A 22,734-nucleotide genomic window follows, 5' to 3' on the forward strand; every position below is an offset into this window, starting at 1 on the left:
AGATCGAGAATGCATGTTGAGCCATGATCAGGTGCAGATTCTGATCTAATTGGGGATGAGATAGATCTAAACACGACTAAGTTAGATCTAGATCAATGTCAGACTACTGTTGGTGGTGGTCTTGATCTTTCTGTTGTCGAACCAGGTCCAGGACCAAATCTAACTAATGTTTTGCTAACACTATAACTTAAGTTACGTTCACGTTGTCGTTAGCAAGATTTAACGTTAGATTTCTCCAACTTTTAGACTCTAGACTATAGATCTAGTCTATATCTACCTCGGGCGATGTTCGTGCAGGCTCCACAAGAGGGCGCTATACACGTAGAAAAATATATTCATGGACCGGCTGGTTGATATATTCACCAAAGGTGGGCCGGTGTCATAGGCGAATTGGACCGGGCAACCGATCGGGGCCGGAGGAACTAATCGGTGACTCTTTTATCCGCCGATTTGTTCCGAATTTTGTTGTGTGATGCGTTCTTCATAGCCGATTTGTTCCGACCAGGCGATTTGTTCCTATACGCCGTTCATGCAACTTTGACACCCCTTCAGCAAAAATGTGAAATTCCAGTAGTCATTTTCAACCAATTGGCTCCTCCAAATCAACCACACCCACTCAGAACAGCTCATATCGAATCCTATGGGACACTAACTGCTTTCCGCGCGTGTCTACCACTCTATGGAAATACCATTGGAAATTTCATGTTTTGTTAACAATTTTGTCATTCCTGAAAAAAGTTCCCACTTTTATCCATAGTTTCAATGATATAATGCTGATGATATCATATTATTTCCATTAAATAATTGAAATTTTTGCAAAGATGTTAATTACATTCGCGTTTTGGGGTAAAAAACATCCCTTTCATATAAAAAATATGATGAAACTCAACGTAAAATCCTACTTTATGTCACCACAAACGATTTCCCACTCGATCCAATTTCGCTTGATGGTATCTTACAGCTTAGTTTCCATGAGTCATTGTGCAGTTTTCTCTAAGCTTTACGATGATGTAAGAATGATGTTCATTGGTCAAACTTCGCGTTCGCGTTTTAGCTTTAAATAAACATGTGTCAGACCACAAGCCAATAGCAAAAGTTGTCATATTCGGGCCGGGCGCGTACTGTACCTAATATGCATATCACCATAGACAGCGCAGTGCATGCAGTGGAGCAGGCAGGGGCCACGGCCGCCGTGCCCTAGCGTATAGCCCAACGAACGTAGAGGGCAGCAACACACAAGCGTGTTGCTCTAAGGAAGGTCAACTCCGCTCGAATTTTGTGACCACTTTAAAAAATAAGGTGGGGTTTTGGGAAATTTGTCGAGTTGATTTTTTTTCATTTGTTAATTTCAAATATTTTTTAATGAACAATTATTAGATCGGTTATTCTGGGTATAAATATTAAAAATATTACTTTCATTTTTAAAGAAAATATTTAGCTTAAGTAATCATGATTTTGACATTTTTCCTCATTTTGGAATATTAAGCCTGTAACGAGGATACCTCGTATCTCTTATTTTCTTCTGCTGAATTTCGCTGCACCACTAATAAATGCATAAACAACCACCGTAATAATCGAGGTCATTTTTCTGGCCTGGGTGCGCCGAGTTTGGGCCGGTCGCGCAGCTAGCTAGTGACGTTGATGATGCGCTGGGGCTTCAGGCGACTCGTCATAGATCTAGCAACTTAGACAATGACGTCTAATTTGCCTGGCCTGATTTGAAGTGTAATGGCTTCAGGGCTGATGTTTATCAACGATGATTGTTCAAGGTTAGATTTCAAATTTTAAATGTTATTTGACTTTTAAGTCTATAAATCTGAAATAAAGGCGCTGTATCCCCGAAATCCGGGTCTAAATTTCAACTCTGAGTCCGAGACCATGGCATGGACGGCGAAAAAACAACCCATGCATCGGATGCATTGCATTGGCTGCGCGCTGCGCTGCAGCTGCACTGTGATGATGGGTTCAGCGAAGAGCTCAGAGAAAATAAGGTGGTTATATTCAATCCCGAAATGCTTTGCGAGTGGTCACAAAATCGTCTCGACGCAAATCACCTAATACAGCCGTCTGGTGAAATCACTGATAACAACAATCACCGATTTGGTAATGATTTTAGTTTCCTGAAACTTATATTTGTAAAGTTTTAAATATCAAAGTATGTTTTTATATGTATGTATATTCCTCAACATATTTTTTAAGTTATCTTTGATATTGTTGTAGTCATATTCTTTCATATTCGTTTTTTGATCGCTACTAATTTGTTGTTGTATTGGATCGGCATTTGATTTCGTTGGCATGAACAATAAAATACGCGCGCAGCTCAGCTGCATGCGCGTATCGAGTTGACCTTCCTTATAGCAACACGCTTGTGTGTTGCTGCCCTCTACGTTCGTTGGTATAGCCCTAGCGCTCGCCGGGCTGCGCTTAATTGTGCGACTGTGGGTGCGCCGCTGAGCATTGGCGCGCGCAAGGGGTCCAAAAGGCGTAAAAGGACTTGATATGAGTACAGTTATCGATTTGAGAATCTTATTTTGGGACATAGAGATGTATATGTTTTGGAAATATATAAATTGACCTTAATCTCGGGGGGGGGGGGAGCCTTTGGTGCTGACATAAGCAAACACACACACACAGGTGTATATATATTTTATTTATGACGATTCAAGACTGGTCGTAGCTTCTTACGATCATCAAAGCTTGGCGCAATAAAGTTACTACGTCATTGTCATTTTTTTTTCACTGATCATTAAAGTATGGTACCGAAGTTCTGTCCGCGGGTCATTTCTCACGCTATATATATTTCACCAAATGTATACATAATGAAGAAACGGAGAATGATATAATCAGGGGCGGCGGAGCAAATTTGAAAGTGGGAGGGGCACGGGGAAGAGGGGGGCACGTCCTCTTTTGAAAAGTGAACTTAAAACAAAGAACAAAAATAGTCTTCTATCTACCCCAGTGGCGTAATGAGGCAAAAGTTTTGAGGGGGCAGATTTGGTGAACGAGGGAATTTTTTTATAGCTGCGAGCAAGCAAAATGTCATTTTTAATAAAAGATATAATTTGTGATATATAGATTTTGACACAATTTTCAGAGAATAATATACGTCAAAAGGGGTATTGTGTGCAAACAGATAACCCATGCCTGAGGTAGTGCGAGATGTCCTCGCATTAGATAAACAAAATCACGGTCCATGTTTACAATCAAAAAGTAAAATATTGTTTAAAAACTAGCTCCTACTCCAAAAAAGAGAAGTGGTACGGTACCGTATGTCAACTTTCCAGCGCTGCAACATAATATGCACGTCGCGTGCGAAAAAAAAAGTGTAGCCTATTGGTACCGTACGAGGCTGAAATACCTCTTGTCTAGACCAACATTTTTAATTTTTGACAGAATTGTAGAAATAATCGGCCTGTAATGATATTAAAATTACATTAAAAATTACACCAATATATATATTGAAACATTTGATCAAAACAAATATTTATAGAATATATTTATTACCTTTAAACAGAATTATAGAAATCATTATTTCTAAGATAATATTAAGATTACATTAAAAATTAAATGATATATTTTGAAACATTTATCAAAGTAAATAATTATAATATCTACCTTAGAAAAATTTGATAAATATGGAACCAAACGGCGGCTCTGTTATCATTTCGGCCAAAATTTGAACCAGTCATTTCGATCTGGCGGGCCCGATCGACTAACCGTTTTGTACTGGCGGTACTAATCAGCTAGCCGTTTTGGACCGCCGGTACCCGGGCCATTTCGCCTATGACACCGGCTGGGAAAATACATTGATTTCGATCATATCACGTGACGCGCTATGAACCAATCGCGCTTTGCTATCTGTCTTGGCTATCTAATCAGATACTCCCACAAACCTAAACATAAATTAATAAAGCAAAAATATGTTTTTATTAACCATTTTATGTCAATCTTGTAAATCATGAACATGGCGACTGCATTTGTCATTTTAAGAAATCTCTGTAAAGATGCGCTAGCGTATAGTGCAATCGCATATGAATTCAATAAATTGAGGCAATCTCGCTCCTTTGCCACATCTCCTGGCACCTAATAGGCAATGCAATTTCATTGTGACGTAACAATAGCTTCATGCGCACAATTATTCATTTGCCAATGAATATACTGTGGGCGGGGCAAAATATTCATATCGTCCAATATTTTCAATATTGGACGTCAAAAAATATCTGCGCCTATAAAACCCTACATACATCTAAATAATAATTGGTATTATTCGTAAACTTTTTTTTAATTCTAAAGATGCCATCACCTTTCATCCGATCTGTATTTTGAAGAGCACGTTGTTCTTACCCCTCCCTTTTCATGAAAGCACGACTATGGTGATATACAGTGTGCTCAAGGAAAAGAGTCTACCCATCATAATTACTTAAAATTAATTTGTCGACGGTATGGTAGATTAAGCGGAATGTAAACATGCCTCCCTGTATGCGACAGGTCCTCGGAGAAACACTTCAAGTGCGAGCCAGACGCCTTGTGAGAAATGTTCTTCACCACTAATGCTACAGTCAGACCGATGAATCTGAGTCCCAATCGATCGAAACTATCATGTTGTTTTTAAAGGCGTATCATCGGTCGGTTTGGAGTCAGTTTCGTTGGTGGGACTGAATTTAGATGAATCTCGCTGGGATACAGAAGATGGGGCATTCAATAAGGGTTTCCATTCATCATTCTCCCCTTTTTTCCGTTGCGTAAGTCTACCATGTCTTCTGTCACACCAACGAAACAGCTCCAAATTCGACCAACTTATGCCTTTCAAACTGTCGTATATATGGTATAAGCTTTAATCGGTCTGAAATCGGTTTTCTCGTTGTTATGTGACTGCGAAATGAGGATGAGAAAATCTGTGAGCTCTTATACAACAAAGTCGACAAACATTTCAAAGTCAAATGCCAAAACGCTTTTCACCAAACATCATTATTTTGAGGTTATAGCTAGAACATGTTTGCGTGGAAATGGTGGAAGTAGTAGGCGGAGTCGAAGAAGAACAAGAACAAGAGGAGGAGGAAGAGGAAAAGAATAAGGAGAAGAAGAAGAGAAAGGAGAAGAACAAGTGAAGCGAAAAAAGAGTAGGGTGAAGGAGTAGGGGAGAAGGAGAAGAAAATGAAGAGGAAAATATCTCGTTGCGAGTAGGATTCGCGGAACCTACGCGGGAAGATCCCATTTGATTTCTAGTCAAACGCCTTAACCACTCGGCAATCGCAACCTTTTATTGATTGCATAATTCACATCTGACATTTTTTGGTATTTTTATAACCCTGGTCCCTGAATGTAATGTGTGAGGCCAGTTCAAATGTGGTTATAATTTATAAATTACCTCGCTTTTCAAATTTACGAGAAAAGCAAAACAATGAAGAAAACAAGAAAGAAAGTAATAAAAACGATATGATTGCCTAACAAACGTGAGTAACGTAAAAAAAAACTACTGCTACACATTATAAAAAAAGTGATAATACAAATAGAATTTGAAAAATCGGTAGTAATAAAAAAAGCTTTGATGTTCATTTATAAAAATCAATTACATGTTTCTTTTCATCTAAAAAAAGAAATTCCACAAATTATTTGCGGAACTGTATTGCGAATGTTGGTATATTGAGATATTAAAATGGTGGTTGAGCCTCTTGTGTGCATGAAAGAGAGAGAGAAAGAAAGAGATGGGCTTTGGTCCGATAGTTGGCGTCACTGTGACCATTGGCGAAAACTCGGGAATGGGGAGATGTGACCCCCCCCCCCCCCCCCGTCAAATTCCGTATTTGTAAATTATAGCTTATGGAGGAGTTCGCAGTCCCCTTCCCACTCTATACAAAATGACCCCCACCCCTAAAAATAATAATTATAATGAAAAGATAAATAAATGAGTAAATAGTATTAATAATTATAATGATGATAATAATAATGATAAAATAATAATGATGATATAATTATAATAATAATAACAATTATAAAATAAAGAAATCGCCGCACCTAACTGTCGATAAATTGATGCAAGATTTCGAGAAGTCTATGATGTTGATACTGAAAAAAGGAGCGGAAAATTCCCCTTCATATCTTCATGAAATACCAAAAAATAATTTGAATGATTTGTATAATCTCGCTGTTTCTGTGTGAGCCCAAATAATATTGAGACAGTCCTGTATCCCTGAATACTAATAATCTATATTACACAGAGGTTGTCCATACCAGATGTCTTCAAAAATTTTCACCAAGAGATGGCAGCAATTACTTTTACAAACAAAATTCACTTGAGTACTTGACTGTAAGTTGTCCCCGTTGTTGAAGCACCCCCAAGAATTACCTGGAGGGGGGGGGGGGTGCTCCAAGTGTTTTTCACCAGAGGCATGGTAATATACAAAAAAGCAACAACAAAATCACTTTCATTTTGTTGTGAAAAACAGCAAATAACATCATCTTACCCTTTTTCGTGTCCTCTTGTTTTTCTTGGTCGTTGAACTTTTGGGGTGGGGTGCATGAGGCAAAGGGCCCCACCGTCTTTACGCCAGTCGGGATTGGGGTTAATTATCTTCACAAGTATAATTTCATTGATTTTTTTCTTCCTATTATAATCATATCAGATGGACATCATAAGCCTAGACCACAAGTATTGCATTAAATCATGCGCTAGCTTATTTAAGCCATTGCTCGTATATTTATTCGAATATAAAAGAATAATATTACTTCTGAAAAAAAAATAAACGAATCAAGTCCAGGGACATAACATTGGTCAGTAGGTCGGGGGAGGGGAAATAGCAAAAACTTTCACGATCATATGGTAAGGAAAGGATTTTTTATGATTGTGCGCTGCGAAGCTCTATCGGGCATAATTACTGTAGCATAATGAGTTTTTTTTTAATAAAAAAAGAGGGACACAGCATGGCGCGAGTGGCAAATAAATATTTTGTCTAATATAACTCGAAAGAGAGAGAGAGAGAAGCGAGAAAGAAAAACGATCACCTTTTTCATGAGAAACTAAATTTGATATATAGATTGTTACATGGTCAATTCAGAAAATAACATCATATTTGTTTTAAAGCCTGGTTTAACAAAAATGTGTAGTAGTTTGATATCAATTTCATTTTAATTATTGGATTAGGACGAAGTTCATATGATTTTTTTTTAATTCCTTTTTTGGGGGGGGGGGTCGTTTTGAGGGTTTCGTTCATTTTGAAACCAATTGATTCATTATTTAGATTTTAATGGATTTTTTTGTTAGTTAGTTTTTCTTTCAATTCTTTTGGGTTCCATATATCATACTATATTCCATATAAATTTCTTAAACTTTCCTCTCCTTTTCTTTCTTTTAATTTCCTCGTTTTCATTTTTGTTCTTGGTTATAGAACATTTTGGGGCCCATGGAAAAAACAAAACCTTGCATCTGTACGCCAGTGCTATCGGGGTCCGGGCGGAGCCCAAGGAACTCCTGATATTAAGCCAGGCTTACAGATGGCAGCTATTTTTAATCAAATCGCGGGTATACACGGTATATGCCTATAGCTTTTTGGACAACACATTCATACTTCAACAGAGTTTAACGTAATAAACCAAGTACTTTGAGGAGTCGCACAACATAGCAAATTTGGGGGCAAAAGTCGCCAGCGAGCGAAGTGATGTGAGGGATGTGATAGATACTTATATTCAGCTATAACATGTCTATTTCATTGTTTTCTAACACAGGTTTTCTAAGCTCATTTCCTTTCATTGTCGTCTTCCTTTTCTTCGCTTCAGCTTAACAGGAAGGTATACAGGGGGCCCAGTTACTAAGGGCCAGGCCCGGCCGGGGGCCAGGGCCGGATCGAGGGGCAGCCCCGGGGGGGGGGGGCAGCCTGCCTCCTCCCCCCCCCCCCGCCTGTTAAGCCACTGATCAAGTCTTACATGATTACGTCAACAATTTTGATCAAAATGGAACGGTATAAAACTGTTATTAAGGAAGAAAAACAACAAAACCAACACAATTTGCAATTTTAAAAATAAATTATACTGGGGGGCTGGGGGCGGGTGCGCGCACAATTTTGTTATTGTATTAAGTAGTTTTTATTGACAACTTCAAATCATATACAAAATAAAATATATATAACAAATAGAAGTTTGATGTCTTTACAAATTGATAAATACCTTGACAACTTATAAATTTAACATCATTTTTTTTTCTTGAATGTTACAATAAAACACAATCATGTCAGACATCTTCTAAAACATAATTATAAATAACATTGATAATAATAATATGCATTAGGAATAAACTTCTACAATAAATTCAACATATTTAATTTTTTTTCAGTGTCAAATACAAAAACCTAACGAATTGAAGCCATCAGCATATATTTTTTTGAACCCATCGCCTCGGCCTCTTCACTCAAATAAAATCAATCTCAACAACAAACTCAGCCTGTACCGGTACGGTAACGATCGCGACGGCTTGAAAATAAAAGAATTCAGCGAGTCAGCTGATCTCACAGAAAACGGTCAACGACGGTGGGGAGGCGCGGCCGGTGGAGATTTCTTTTTGTTAAAAATGTTAACTGGAGTGGATATTATTCCTCAACGGTATGTTACTATTTGTACTTATTGATCTTTTCGGTCATATTTTCATTCTTTAAAAATATGAAAGTTGCTGATATGTAATAAAATGTAGTTTTTTGTTGCGGAGCCGGTATTCACTCTATTCGACTTCGAGTGACTACTGCGAGGACAACGGATATTCCCATCTCACCATCGGGGAGCTGCCCGCTTCAACCGCTCACGTTTTTCGTGAGAAAATGCATGCAGCCTGTGCCGAGTGTAGCGAGCTGTAACTTACAGTTACATGTAGTTACACTGCTTACAGTGTGTATTCAGTGCAGTGAAATCTACTGTAACCTAATCCGGTCAATATTTTTTGTTAAATCACTTCTACCATATTGGCATAAATAAAAGTATACATACCGTACATACATCTACAGAAGGTAAAGTTATAACAAATCTCTGAGACTGAGGACAGTGTCATGTCACTGTCAGTGATGTCGATTATATATTTTCAGTGAAATATAATTATAAATATAGACACTGTCACTGGTCTGTGCTATCATATGATTATGATTCATATCACAAATATCCTCCTTTAAATATTTTTTTCAGTTAGACCTATGACTATGACTCATAGCCATAGGCCTAACTGGAAAAAAAATTCAAAGAGCAGGATATTTGTGATATGACAGCACAGTGTGTGTGCAGCAAAGCCACTGACTGTATTATAGAGCTTTAAATAACTTAACCTGACACTGCATTTTTATTAACCACTTGACACTTCATTCTTCAACACCAAATAATTAACAGCAGAAGCAACTTCTAATGACCTTTAAACGCTTAACGTTACCTCCGCTCTTCAAAAATTATACCAGCTCTCCTTGCTCTAGAATCTAATCATCTAATGGCATGCTAGCTAGGGCCCCTAGTAGGCCTATTTTTTTTAAAACATTTCTTGTACGACAGTATGACAATACACAAATACGGTTGCCTGCACTGTTTCCAGAAGATTTACTGCTGCGCATATTCACTAATTATAGTACTTATCCCTATACTTATAGATCATGTGCAAAATGTATGCATACAGTGAATAGTTCCTTTCCTGACTAGACCATTGTCTATTGTATCACAATTTCCTCCACATTTTTTTATAACGGCTACTCTACACAAAATTTCTATATTGTACCGGTAGTAATTTTTGACATACATGTAGAACATGACCTGTAGTCGAAATAGAACATACTGTAGTTGAAAGCTTTTTTCTTTCAACCACAAATGCTGATCAAATTTGAAAGGTACTAGAGTTAAACTACATGTATTTCCCTGGTATCTGCTACTAACTTCTGGTCTGCTCTGTGCGAGAAGTTGGCTGGTAATTTTCCTATCACTCATCCACAAAGGATGGACATCAGTATTGTTGGGATTAGGAGTTAAGCCTAATCTCTAACTGATGGCTGAATCCATACTCTTCATTGTGCCTACTACTACCATCATATTGTTGTAAGAAGCTTTGTTTGCCTAACTGCTTTTATCTGTCTCCTTTCTTATGTAAAATGATGTGGCCAGTACTTTTCCACTCCCAAGTTCATGGTTGTATATAGGGGTAAACAAACCATGAATGATCAAAGTGACACTTATGCCGAGCAAGATTTATAGTGATTTTTTTACTGCATTTCAATTTGGCCTTCTTGAAGTTGATGTACTATAACCATTCTTGTGTTGAACTATTGATAAATTAAAAACATAACAAAACATGATTTGTAATACACAGCTGGTGTGCCAAAAGAAAAATGGGAAAACAGAAGAATTGAAAAAATATTTAAAAAAATAAGAACATAATTAAAATAATATATATAAATATATATATCACTGTTTGAAAAATGAGATTAAATCCAACCCGATCCAAAAGATATTTTTGGTTTTAAGTCCTGCCCACACCACTCCAAATCATGTTTGGGTCTGTTTATAAGACAAAAAGTATCAATTGGCATTTTGTTGGGACTCTTCCAATTATATGGTACTGTATTAAAATTATCTGGAATGTGTGAGGGGTTTTTAAAGCACCCCCTTTTAATACTTATTGATCATGTAGGAGGTGGGATATTGGTGTTCATGTACATGCACTATACAAAGTGATAGAAAATATCAGAACTTTTGGAAATGTATGTCATTTATAGTCAAATTTTGTTTGGGGGATTTGTACAGATAGAATGAATAGTTTTATTTTTAATAGACTATATGCAGCCAGTTTGAAATTCTTACATGTATGTAACCACCTGAAGATTCACAACTTACTATTTTTTCCTATTTTGTTCAATCTCTCAGGACTCCTCTGATTTTCATTTTTTATTTAAAAAAATATCCATGTATATTAATCTCTCTTTGAAATTCATTCATTAACTGTTTCTGAAGTAAGGCTGAAACCTAACTTTAATGTGTTGGGATGGAAATGAAACATCTACATGTGATTTGACCCTGGTTTTGGAATTGCTGCATTTGTTATGAGTGTTATTTACTTGAAACTTCCTGTGTGATTCAGTTGAGCAAAGGTCGATTTCGTTTTTATGAATTGTCTGGTCAGATGAATAAATACTGAAGAGAATACCGGTACCATATAATTTTGGCTGGCTCAAATTTTCACTGTTTGACATTTATGTTAATAATGAGTGAAAAGACAATTGAGGACGTTCCACAGTTAAAATTTAATCTATGAATCACAAAGCACCTGAATATTTCAAATATGCAAAATATATAAGGGTTCATGTGCTGATTTTTTTGCTATTGAGCTTTGAAGTTCTCCCAATTGGAAGTTCTCGAGAATTGTGCATTCAAAATTTTTTTTTGCATTTTTAGACCCCACAAGATCACTACGTTGAGGTTAAACCTATTAAGTATGAAAATGTTATATACCACAAAAAGTTTCAAAGTATAGTTTACTTTTTAATTAAAAGTTAATTATAAATTATTACGTATGGGACAACATGTTACGTATGTTACACCAAATGTGTGGCGCGCGGAATCTCCCACATGTGGAAATGAATGAAGTTATGTGCGAGATAGGCGATACCGCACTTCCGGTGCGGACTTACTCCATTTGTAACCCTCTTCTGGAAGTGGGTTGAGTACTCTGCTTTGAATCCGGATCGAAATAATCCTAACATTTTCATACTGCCCTCCAAAGTGGAGTAACTCCTTCTGGACTATGGAATAACTCGACTTCGGCTGTCAGTATGACAGTGGACAGTCTACTATTATTTAGTCTTGCTTTGTTTAATACTCACTTGTTATTCTTATTTTTTACTTTGACAAATGAAAATTTGGTTCGTAATGAGTTCATCCAACAGTTGGACCAAGCGAGCGGATATTACATGTACATGTAGCTATAGCATGAATGAATTTGACAGAATTCGGTCAATAGGCTATATTGAACAGTTGATAAAAAAAATAGACAAAGTGGGATGAGACCATGTGGGATGAGGCTATATTTTTTTTTATTTAATGGCAAATAGATTAAGTGGGTGTAAACCAAGTAGAAATTTACTATAGATTATAATTGACTAGTGGATCAGTTCAATTGAATTGAAGGCTTGTGGCATGTGAAAGGAAACCAAACGGTAAGCTGGGTCATTGTTATCTCTGTACCCGGTTCCTGTCACGTGAATCTGACACTTTCTTGCCTAATTCATAGCTTCAATCAATCTATAAAACAGTGTCAGCTGCCTGTTTGAAACAACATGTGATTATTCTCACCATGTAAAATCTCCTTAATATCTTTTATTGCAGCTGTATGAAGGTTCATGAGAGATCAAAGTCTAAATGTAGTACTAATACGCTGAGGAAGGCGTAGGATTGGACATTGGAATAGTTTGACATACATGTAGGTAATGGATTGATACCTACATTACAACAATACAAATCCTGTTTTAAGCATCGGCTGAGTGTACGCTGGATCCATGTAAGTAACATTTTCATTACCTTTTGATTAACATAAACTGTACAATGTAGCGCACACAGAGTTGCAGAGACGGACTGAAATTGTAGATACATGAATGGATTGTATCCAAAATGCAGTCCTCCCAACCCATTTAAAATGGAGAAAAGGATTATTTTCTCCCAAAATAGGAAATAAATAGTACTACAAAAAACGAAACCGAGACTTATCAATGATTTATCATAACTTAAAGGAGAATGAAACCCATGAAACCAGCTGAATCCATATCAAAGAGAAAAATCTAAGAAACATATCGTTGAAAGTTTGAGGAAGATTGAATGAATAATAAGATAGTTATGAGCATTTGAATATTGAGATCACTTATGCCATGTAGATCCTCCCATTGGCAATGCGACCAAGATCTGCGATGTCACACACGTACAACTCCCTCATTACTTTAGTATTTATTTCACTTATATTCTCACTTTTATAGAGTCTTTCACAAGGTGAGGTGTTCTCTTTATGAGAGGACAAGTACAGAGGTTTCACAACATTATATCATTGATGAATCGTTTGTCATATGATTAGAATGAGCAAAAAGATATGTTTTGGGGTATATTTTCAGTGTCCAAAAGGGGAGAGCTGTTCATCTGTGACATAATATATCTTGGTCGCATTGCCAATTGGAGGATCTCCAGAGCATTAGTGATCTCGACATTCAAATGCTCCTAACTCTTCTATTGCTAGTCCTATTTTACTCAAACTTTTGTTGATCTTATTCTTTGATTTTTCTGCTTTCACAAAAGCTAACTTGCTCCAAGAGTTTCATTCTCCTTTAATCAAAAATACAATAGACAAATGACCTACCATTGTAAAGCTTAGAATCTCCTCTTTCATCTAAAATCACTTAGATTATTTCTCATTCGCGTATGAGTGAGCAAAAACAATTTGAAGAGGGGGTACCAAAATGTCATTTGGCGGGCTGTATCTGGGTTTCAAAACGAAAACCACATTTTTAAAAAGTTCAATATCTGCTCTTTAATTTGATACCTCAATTACAGAAAATGGTCAAGAAATAACAGAGTTCTGGTTATTTGAAATAAGGCTTGAATTTCAATAATTTCATAAAATGAAGAGGTTTTACAGGCTAGCGTTCAAAGTCACTTGACACTCAGTTTTGTTGACGATTAGCCATGCATTAAGTCTTTTGTTAACCGTGCGATAGCTTCTGTGGGAAACCGGTGAAAACGCGTTTATTTGATGAAATTATGGAAATACAAGCATTGTTTCGAGGGAGCATAACTTTTTTACTTCTTGTGATTAAGGTATCAAATAAAAGAGCAGATATTGAACTTTATAGGCATGTGATTTTCTTTTTGAAATTCAGATACCCCCCGCCAAATGAGTTTTTGGTATCCTTTCTTGAAATTATTTTTGCTTACTCATGCGTGAATGAGGGGTAATCTAAGTAATATCAGATGAAAGAGGAGATTTTAAGCTTTACAATGGTAGGTCATTTGTCTATTGTATTTATGATTAAGTTATGATAAATCATCGCTAAATCTCGGTTTCGTTTTTTGTGGGACGCACTGTATAGTGCTGTACAGTAAAGTTATCAAGAATAGCGAGTATCATATTGGAAGTTTGGAACAAGAGGTCAGAATGGTTCAAAATTCATCCAAGTTATAGAAGTCTGCAAATAAAGCTAATTATACAGGTCCATGTAGATGTAATCTTTTTGCATAGTTTTTGCAAGAGCCATACTGTTAATTATTAAAGTACATGTACTTTGAATTTGAAATACTTTTTATTGCCCAAAGTCACAAAGGTGAGTCAACTTTAACCCCATGGTTATAATCACTTTTGGTTTTGAATCACCCTACTGATGTTGAATTACTGTCAAAATTTGGAATCACCTACCAGGATATGTTGTACATGTAATAGGAACAAACCCAGCTGTGTTTAGAGAGGCCGCACTGCCATTCATTCGTGCAATGAAGCCTCCTATTGGGCCTCTTTATGCTGTAAACCAAGAGGCATTCTTGCTTGCACGGTGCATACTCACTTTTAATGTATCGGCCTAGTATAAGTTAAATTTCAATTTACTTCACCATGGTACCTCGCACTGATACACAGAATGTTTTCATCCCGGGATAGCTTTGAAGCCGCTTATTAAAAGGGATTATTAATTGACACATTTTATTCAAGTGTTAACCAACCCACCCTTTTGAAATGTAAATATTAATCCACAGGGACCCGTTGCATAAAACTTTTGCCACAAAAAACTTTTTAAATGTGTAATTTTCAATGGCACAATTTTGTTTGCCAGAGTTTTTTTAAGGCAAAAGTTTTATGCAACATGTTCCAGGTGCTTTATGTAGCCAATGGGTCATTAATCCACAGGTTATTATAAAAAGTGAAAGTACCTAAGTTATGAAATTTTCAGGTTCGTCATTGGAACACATGATACTTTCAAGTGATAAACATGACATTCGTGTCTGTATCTTTTTATATTTTTCAAAGGGACAGTGTAGTTTATTATTGCCAGACCAGCCTCAGAATAATAATTTCCACTAAACATACATATAATGTACTTCCTCAAAGCCTGATATATTTGTATTATAACAGTTAATACTAGACCTAATGCATGTAATTGTCCGAACTTTTGTTTTGCAATGTTTTTCTTTCATTTGCAAAACTTAATTACAAACAGACGAAGGCATGCAGACATTATACAACATTCATTGAGATAACTTTGCCTGTGACTGTGGGACATCTGCACAGGCTATAAATGTCACAACTGTTTTAGGCTTTTAAATGTACATGTACATGTAGCTGTCCGCTTCTAATTGAGAAGCCCTGCATTATGCATATACAGTAGCAGCAGGGAAGTGAGAAAGCCATTCAAAGCACAAGAACCTGACCAAATATTTGATTTAGACACGAAAGAGGAATCTAACAATGTATTCTCTCTTCTTGTTTGTTCTACAGAGGGACTCATAAATGTACATGCTGACCAAAGAAAACAGTTATCCTAAAAACACCGAAGACACCTCACCATCACCATGTCGACAGCGGAAGAGACGCGGGCTGAACGACAGCCTTTTCTTCCCAAGTCCCGGAGTCTGAGTCGGTCAGCAGACTTTCCTGTTGATGGCCACAGCTACGAGAGCGATCAACGCGAGGAGGAAAGGAATGCAAACCTTACCTTATCAACAGAGTCGCGTCTCCATACCTCCCACTCAACCACGTAAGTCCTTACAGTGTAGGAATAAAAGTCATCATGGCCCCACCCTCGCCCTGGCACGGACCATATGGCATGTCCCCCTCCACTACAGCAATCATGCTTGTTCACTTGCTATTAAAGGCTACTTCTCTAGTCTTTCTTGAGAGGACTTTATTAAATATTCCTTGATACATGTATAAAACTTGACGTACTAGAGGATGTATAGCAAGTGTAGCTAGTAAAACAAAATTATACCATTGGAACTTAAACACATTAAACACTTTGGCAAAAAATATGGCCAGAATTTTCTTTTATCCAGCAGGCGGCAGGCCTCCGGTAGGTGTTTCATAAAGCTGTTCGTAAGTTAACAGCGACTTAAAGAACGACTGGTGATCCTTTCTTTTGGTAAATGGTATACACCAAAATATTCATTGGCGATGTGTTAGCGCAAAAGATAGGATCACCAGTCGCTCTTAAAGTCGCTCTTAACTTTATACAAACAGCTTTATGAAACGGCCCCCAGGTCTCCATTTACCTCAACTGGGTTGAGAGCATCACGATATGGATGAAAACAGTGTCCATCTTCCGAATAAACAGATAAGTTGATAAGTAAACATTATGATAAATCAGTCTTTAGATTTAAGTGAATAAGTTAGCAAGTAAATAATTGAATGAAATAATGAATGACGTACGTAGTAATTTAGGAGTAATTGATTTGATAGATACAGTTATATATGTAGAAATATTGTATTAAAAGTAATACTTTATTTTTTTAAAGGTAGTTCTACTTTAGCTCATGAACTCAATACTTCATACATGTACATGTAGGTGCTCATGCATGTGCATGCAGGTACATGTATGTTATGGTTAGAGAGCACGAACACTATTTACATGTAGACCGTCATACGCATGCATAATAACATCCTCCTGTGACTATTGTTTACATTTCAATTAAATTCTTTTCCAAGTGTACATGTCTTGAGGTAAGTATTCATTGAAATTAGCAATATATTTTATTTCATCTTCATCTACACCAATAATACCATCTATTCATTTGAACACCTACATATTGGAAATTATATTCCTTCCATTTTATGGAAAATCAAGTGGATTTTTTGGTCATTTTTATAATTTCTGTTATAATTTAACTTTGTATCATCAAAATAAAATTATGTTTAAGATTTTCACTTTTTATGATTATTTCATCACATGGAAAATTGAGGGCGTTATATACTTTCTTTATTTTGTCATCACTCACTGGTCTGACTAGCTTCCTATGGGGGCTGGTGCCTTATATGCAAGAGCTCCTGTGACTGTGAGTACTGGGACCTTGCTTGCCCCTTAAATTGTCGGTGAACAGAAGAGCTAGCAGGAGGGCACTAGGCCCCACCAGGATGTAGCTAGGAATTCCAGTGGGTGATGCAAAACTGTACTTGTAGTAAGATCTCTTTGTTGACTTTGATTACATTTATGTTTGTAGTTGTATATATACATGTACATGTATATATACATGTAGATATATTTATATCCTAAGAAACTGTTGCTGCGTTTAACAGCGCCATGAACGTCTCTTGACGTTGTGTGTGCTCAATAAGACATCCCCATTGTTATTATTATTAACATAATCAAATTTTGACAGGGAAATATTTCATGTTCTACTAATATATAAGCCAAAGAATTACAAATGTTCATACAAGGTAAAAGAGACAAATAGAAAATCGACAAGACTGCAAACAACCAAATATATGTGGATTAAAAGATATACAGCTCTCAACGTTCAAGTCAAACCCAAGTAACAAGCTGACTTAAACAATGAAGCAGAGAGTAAAAAGAAACAAGAATAGCATTGGATATTTCAGCGGTTCCTCCTCTCTCCATTCAAATCAACCTGATCAGTCCGATTTCAATTCTGTTTGCTTGATCGCACTGGGTGGGGGATTCAAAAGTTCTACACAGAATTTTGAAACTCATTAAATATGCTAAAATATGCAAATTTTTCAAAATTCACAAAAAATGCTTCTCTTTTATTTGTTGACCGATTTTGATTTTTTTTTGCTTAGGACTATCTGGTAGAGCTTCATGAGGTTCACAAAACTTGTACACAGAATTTTGAAATTTCGACTTCAAAAATTTTGATGTTGATTTATGCGAAATTAATCAATCCATATTTTTTTTAAATGCTTCTTCTTTATTTGATGACCGATTTTGATTATTTTTCTTCTATCTGGTAGAGCTTCATGAGGTTCACCAAACTATAAACTAAAATTTGAAATTTTGAGTAGAAATTTATTTACGCTAATTTATGCAAAATATATCACAGAACATGCCTCTTCTTTATTTGTTGACCGATTTTGATTTTTTTTCTTCCATCTGGTAGAGCTGCATGAGGTTCACCAAAATTGTACGTAGAATTTTGAAATTTTGACTAGAAAATTATTTATGCTAATTTATGCAAAATTCATAATCACAAAATAATGCTTCTTTATTTGTTGACCAATTCTGATTTTTTTTTCATCCATCTGGGTCCCTTAACACAAAGGTTAGCGATTGATCGTACGTTTCATTTTCACGATTGATTGTACATTGTAGTCAATGGAATCAATCATAGAAAAACGTTCTACGATCATTGCTAAGATTTGCGTTACGGGCTCCTGGTAGAGCTACATGAGGGTAACCAAATTTCCACAGAATTTTGAAATTTTCATTAGGAAATTATTTATAAATGCTAATTTATGCAAAATTTATTCATTAGTCACAAAAATGTTTTTTCTCCTTCATTTGTTGATCAATTTCAATTTTGTTTGCTTTATATGATAGCTCTAAGTGGGGATACAAAACTTCTCCACATAATTTTGAAACTCATTGAATATGCTAATTTATGCATATTTTTAAAAACTCACAAAGAATGCTTCTTATTAATTTGTTGACCGATTTTGATTTTTTTTTGTTCCATCTGAGAGCTACATGAAGTTCACCAAGGTTCTTCAACATCTTCACAGAATCTAGAAATTTTGACTAGAAAATTATTTATTCTTATTTATGTGAAATTTATTCATAAATCACAAAAATTACATGTACTTCTTCTCTGTCATTTCTTCATCAATTTCAATTCTGTTTCCTCAATTTATGTCACCAATATAATTCACTATGTACAGGGCAATTCCATAAAATAATCAACCTTTTTGTATGTCCGAACCCCATTTTTCTCAAGTGTTACTTCACTTCATAAACTGACCAAGTCATGGTCATTTGAGAGCATTACAGACTTTCAAAAGAACCAGAAATCAGAGACAGAAAATTTCATAAAGGTCCCATATATAGGGGGTCGGACGTACATATTTTATGGAATTGCCCTACAGTGTCAACTGGGCTGAAATTAACAATTGTATTAAATTTTGTTGCACGATGCCGGATGAGCACCACATCATTGATGTGCAAGTCATTATTGTCATAAATTTTTCCCAAAATGTAAAATACAATTCTTTTTTTTTATAAAAGATACTACATATGTATTTATCATATTCTCACATTGTCCCATGGGTGCAAACAGGTAGTAATTTATACTGTACCGGTATGTGTATGTTAATACAAGAAAAAGGAAACTCTAACCTCTCGATATGTGTATAATCACAATGGGTCAGATGCATAAAAAGTAGCAATTGCTAGGCTTTCCTTTGGCTTTTGCTTGATTCCGTATGCATAAAAATGAGCAAACAAATGCTTTTGCTAGTAAGCTCAAGCAATTGCTAACTTCCTGGTAGCATTTGCTTGACGAAAAAATGCTATTGCTATGTGCATAAAGCAAAGAATTTGTCTGTGCGATTAAGCATTTGCTTGGGTTTTTCCAAGCTCCGTCAGAGCAGCTTGACCATTGGTGTTGATCAGGGCGTTCGCGTTTTACGATGATCATGTTTATGCACCTATTATTAAGAGAGAACAACAAGGTGTACAGTAGCCTAGCCTACGTGAACATGTTTTCTTCCTAGTAAGTGCAAACCGAATGCAAACCATATAAATTTACTAATTAGAAACAAGTTAAATAGTTTGACACCACGTCTTACATTGTCTAAGGAAAAGGTGTTACCTGAGAGAAGTAGTATTTTGTACTGCCACACCTCTGCATTCGAGTCCTGCTTTTGTTCTGTGAGTCATGTTTGCACCAGCGTGACATCGCTATTGTTCAAACTGCTAGAAATTGCTTTCTGAAGGCAAGAAAAAGGTTCAAGCACTAGCAAAGGGTTATGCATATGAAATAAAGCAATTGCTGAGGCATGATCTTTTGCTTGGCTAGCAATTGCTTTCCAGCAGTTGCTACTTTTTATGCATCTGACCCAATATCTAAGTATTACATTGACGTTCATTATCCCAGTTACTTTGATAGAAATTGATTTTGTAACCTAATAAGAAATACAGTTTTGAAGTATAAGTAATAGATAATATTAAATGAACAATGTACATATAATGAAGAAAACTTCTAATGTCAAGAATGCAATTGTGAATACTTTCAGTTCTTTTCATACACTAATAAACTGTACATTCCAAGCTTCATATGGCTCCATGCTGAAAGGATATACATGTATATGTAAAGCCCAAAATATGTTCAGAACTTTTTATTGATTTCCTGTTGAGCTGCCTAGACATACATTTATTTCCCTTTCGATACAGTAATGGTCAGACGTTGATGCACGTGATCAAAGGAAGCTTGGGAACCGGCATGCTGGGACTACCATTTGCAATCAGGGAATGTGGCATCGTGGTATGTACATATCATGTAATCAATATACAAAAAATGAATGTTTATGAGTGCAATGGACAGAATACTTCATGAGATGAAAAATGAAATGATCCATTCAATGAGGCGTAGCCCAGTTGAATGGATCATTATTTCATCTTTCACCGAATGAAGTATTCTGTCCATTGCACGAATGAAAAAAAACATTCATTATTTGGTTTATATGACACCTAAAAAATGTTTTTTTTTTTCATATGAAATTCATGAATTTCGATGCAAAACATGTTCATGCAGTGCGAGTTCGGTCTGTTGATTGTTACGTCATAACAACATGCGCACTGCTGGTGCATGAGCTGCAGTCTAGGTGCGCAAGTGCAATGGACAAAATCGTATGGATCCAAAATTGTACGATGAGGGGATCCTAAATTCCACGGTCGATGACGTCATTGTAAAATGGACCGAATGATCGATATCAAACAACCAATCAAATGCCAAGGATCTATCTAGGTGTTATATAACACTAAATAACTAATAATTGATCATTAACATTTATACAGCGATTAATACAAATTGCTGTATAATATACTGCATACAACTCTGATTGGATGTTTAAAGGAGTATATGCCACCCTATTGATAACTTGATTTATAACAGTTATAAAAAAAAATTGGATTAATATACAGTTGAGACCAAAAGTTTACATGGAAATCAGTGAAATTTGTTCGCTTGCCAAACATTGTGAAATTAACTATTATCTTAAAAAATATCAATACTACCATGACGAATTTGGTATCAAGTGAAAGAGCGTATTAAGCTCTTTCACATGATTGGGATGCTGTTGGGATTAAAGTATATTTCAGGTGGAATTTTCTTCGAAGAAAAAAATTAATATTCGTGCCAAATGTATTCTTTTGTTATTATATTTTCAAGTATCGTTTCATAGAACTATATAAATGTCAAATCTATGATTTATGATTACTCTTTGTAAGACAAGGCCTTGGTTTTTCATTACTTTGGAGTACGGGGATTTGCTGCAAATAAATTCTGTATGACATTTGCAAATTTCCATAGAGGTACCTGAAAGTCATGCCCCCACCCCTGTACAAACAATAGTGATAATGAATTTACATTCTTCACATTTTTATTTATTTTACATGTGTAGAGAGGAACAAATATTTGTATAATATCATTAAACTGTTGAATACATTATTTTTTTATCTTGAAATGTGCTGATATGGGTGCAGCAGTGACTATGACTAGAAGGGTACATACAGTTGTGCTAAAAAATGATTGAACCCCACCACAAAATGAATTATTTATGCTGAGTGGTGGATGTAGACAACAACACTACAATGTTCACTATTAAACTGCAGAGAAACAAACTTTATTGAATGCAGTATTTTATCACCCAACTTCCTCATTCAATATCTAAAACATGGCAGAACTTGGAACACTTTAAATAAGTTCATTTTCTGGAGCCGTTCACTAACTTTTGAGCACCACTATACATAGTCATCAACATAAAACAAATATTTGCTTTTTCGTGTACGTTTAAGAATCGGAACTTGTACCGCTTTCACACTACAGTAAAAAAAAAAACATACAAAATGTGAAAAAAGGCTTGTTTAATTGCACATTGTTTCCTGTATGTTATGGGAATCTGTCAGACTTATGAGATAAAAATTTGGTGTGTACAAATCGATCAAATTTGGGATAATCATTTGCTTTTGATTATCAAAGTTCTTTAATAGCATTTAATAATGCCTGGACTCTTGGCAAGTCTTATGGTCATAAAACCAAAACAAACATATCCAAATTGAAAAAAAATTAATATAACTTCAATTTCGTCAGTCTACCACATACATGTAGGGGAAGGCGGGGTAAGTTGAGCATAGGGGCAAGTTGAGCCACCGCCCCCAGGCGAATAATGAATTAGTTAGACATTATGGTGGTGTCATGTATTGATGACCCATTACATAACCCTTAACCCCACCACATTGTTTTCAACTTTGAAACAAAAAGTACTTTTTTAGAGGGAAAAATACAAATTTCAGCCAAAAAAGTAAAAAAGGGTGTGAAATAGATAAGTGTTTTTTACACACACACTTCTTTACATATAATAAAGCATATGAACAACATTGTCAGTCCAGGTATGGATCTTCATTCTTGTCACAGTTTTTTACATGATGGATACATAAGAAATGTGTGGATGCGAAATTATCGCATTAAGTTCGGACTGGGGTAAGTTGAGCCAGCAAACATGGGGCAAGTTGAGCCATGGTAATTCTTATGGTA

At 35.9% G+C, this 22,734-nt stretch overlaps 1 protein-coding gene and 1 non-coding gene across 3 annotated transcripts in view; one reads left to right on the forward strand and one right to left on the reverse strand.

The window, feature by feature from the left end:
- Window positions 1–5,172: 5,172 nt before the first annotated feature.
- TRNAS-AGA (transfer RNA serine (anticodon AGA)) lies at window positions 5,173–5,257 on the reverse strand. Its single transcript has one exon. It is a non-coding gene; the product is annotated as a tRNA-Ser (tRNA).
- A 3,225-nt stretch (window positions 5,258–8,482) lies between these two features.
- Window positions 8,483–22,734, forward strand: part of LOC129262008 (proton-coupled amino acid transporter 1-like) — a 31,142-nt gene continuing 16,890 nt past the window's right edge. Inside the window, exons 1-5 of one of the 2 annotated variants that reach the window (XM_064100371.1) lie at window positions 8,483–8,592; window positions 12,334–12,505; window positions 15,473–15,731; window positions 16,676–16,690; window positions 20,373–20,463. In XM_064100371.1, coding sequence (XP_063956441.1) covers window positions 15,547–15,731; window positions 16,676–16,690; window positions 20,373–20,463 — 291 coding nt within the window. In that variant the 5' untranslated portion in view covers window positions 8,483–8,592; window positions 12,334–12,505; window positions 15,473–15,546. The remainder of the gene's footprint in view (window positions 8,593–12,333; window positions 12,506–15,472; window positions 15,732–16,675; window positions 16,691–20,372; window positions 20,464–22,734) is intronic. The other variant, XM_054900041.2, reaches the window with a different exon arrangement.

The sequence above is a fragment of the Lytechinus pictus genome, chromosome 5 (assembly GCF_037042905.1).
Source record: "Lytechinus pictus isolate F3 Inbred chromosome 5, Lp3.0, whole genome shotgun sequence".
Taxonomy (NCBI): Eukaryota; Metazoa; Echinodermata; class Echinoidea; order Temnopleuroida; family Toxopneustidae; genus Lytechinus; species Lytechinus pictus.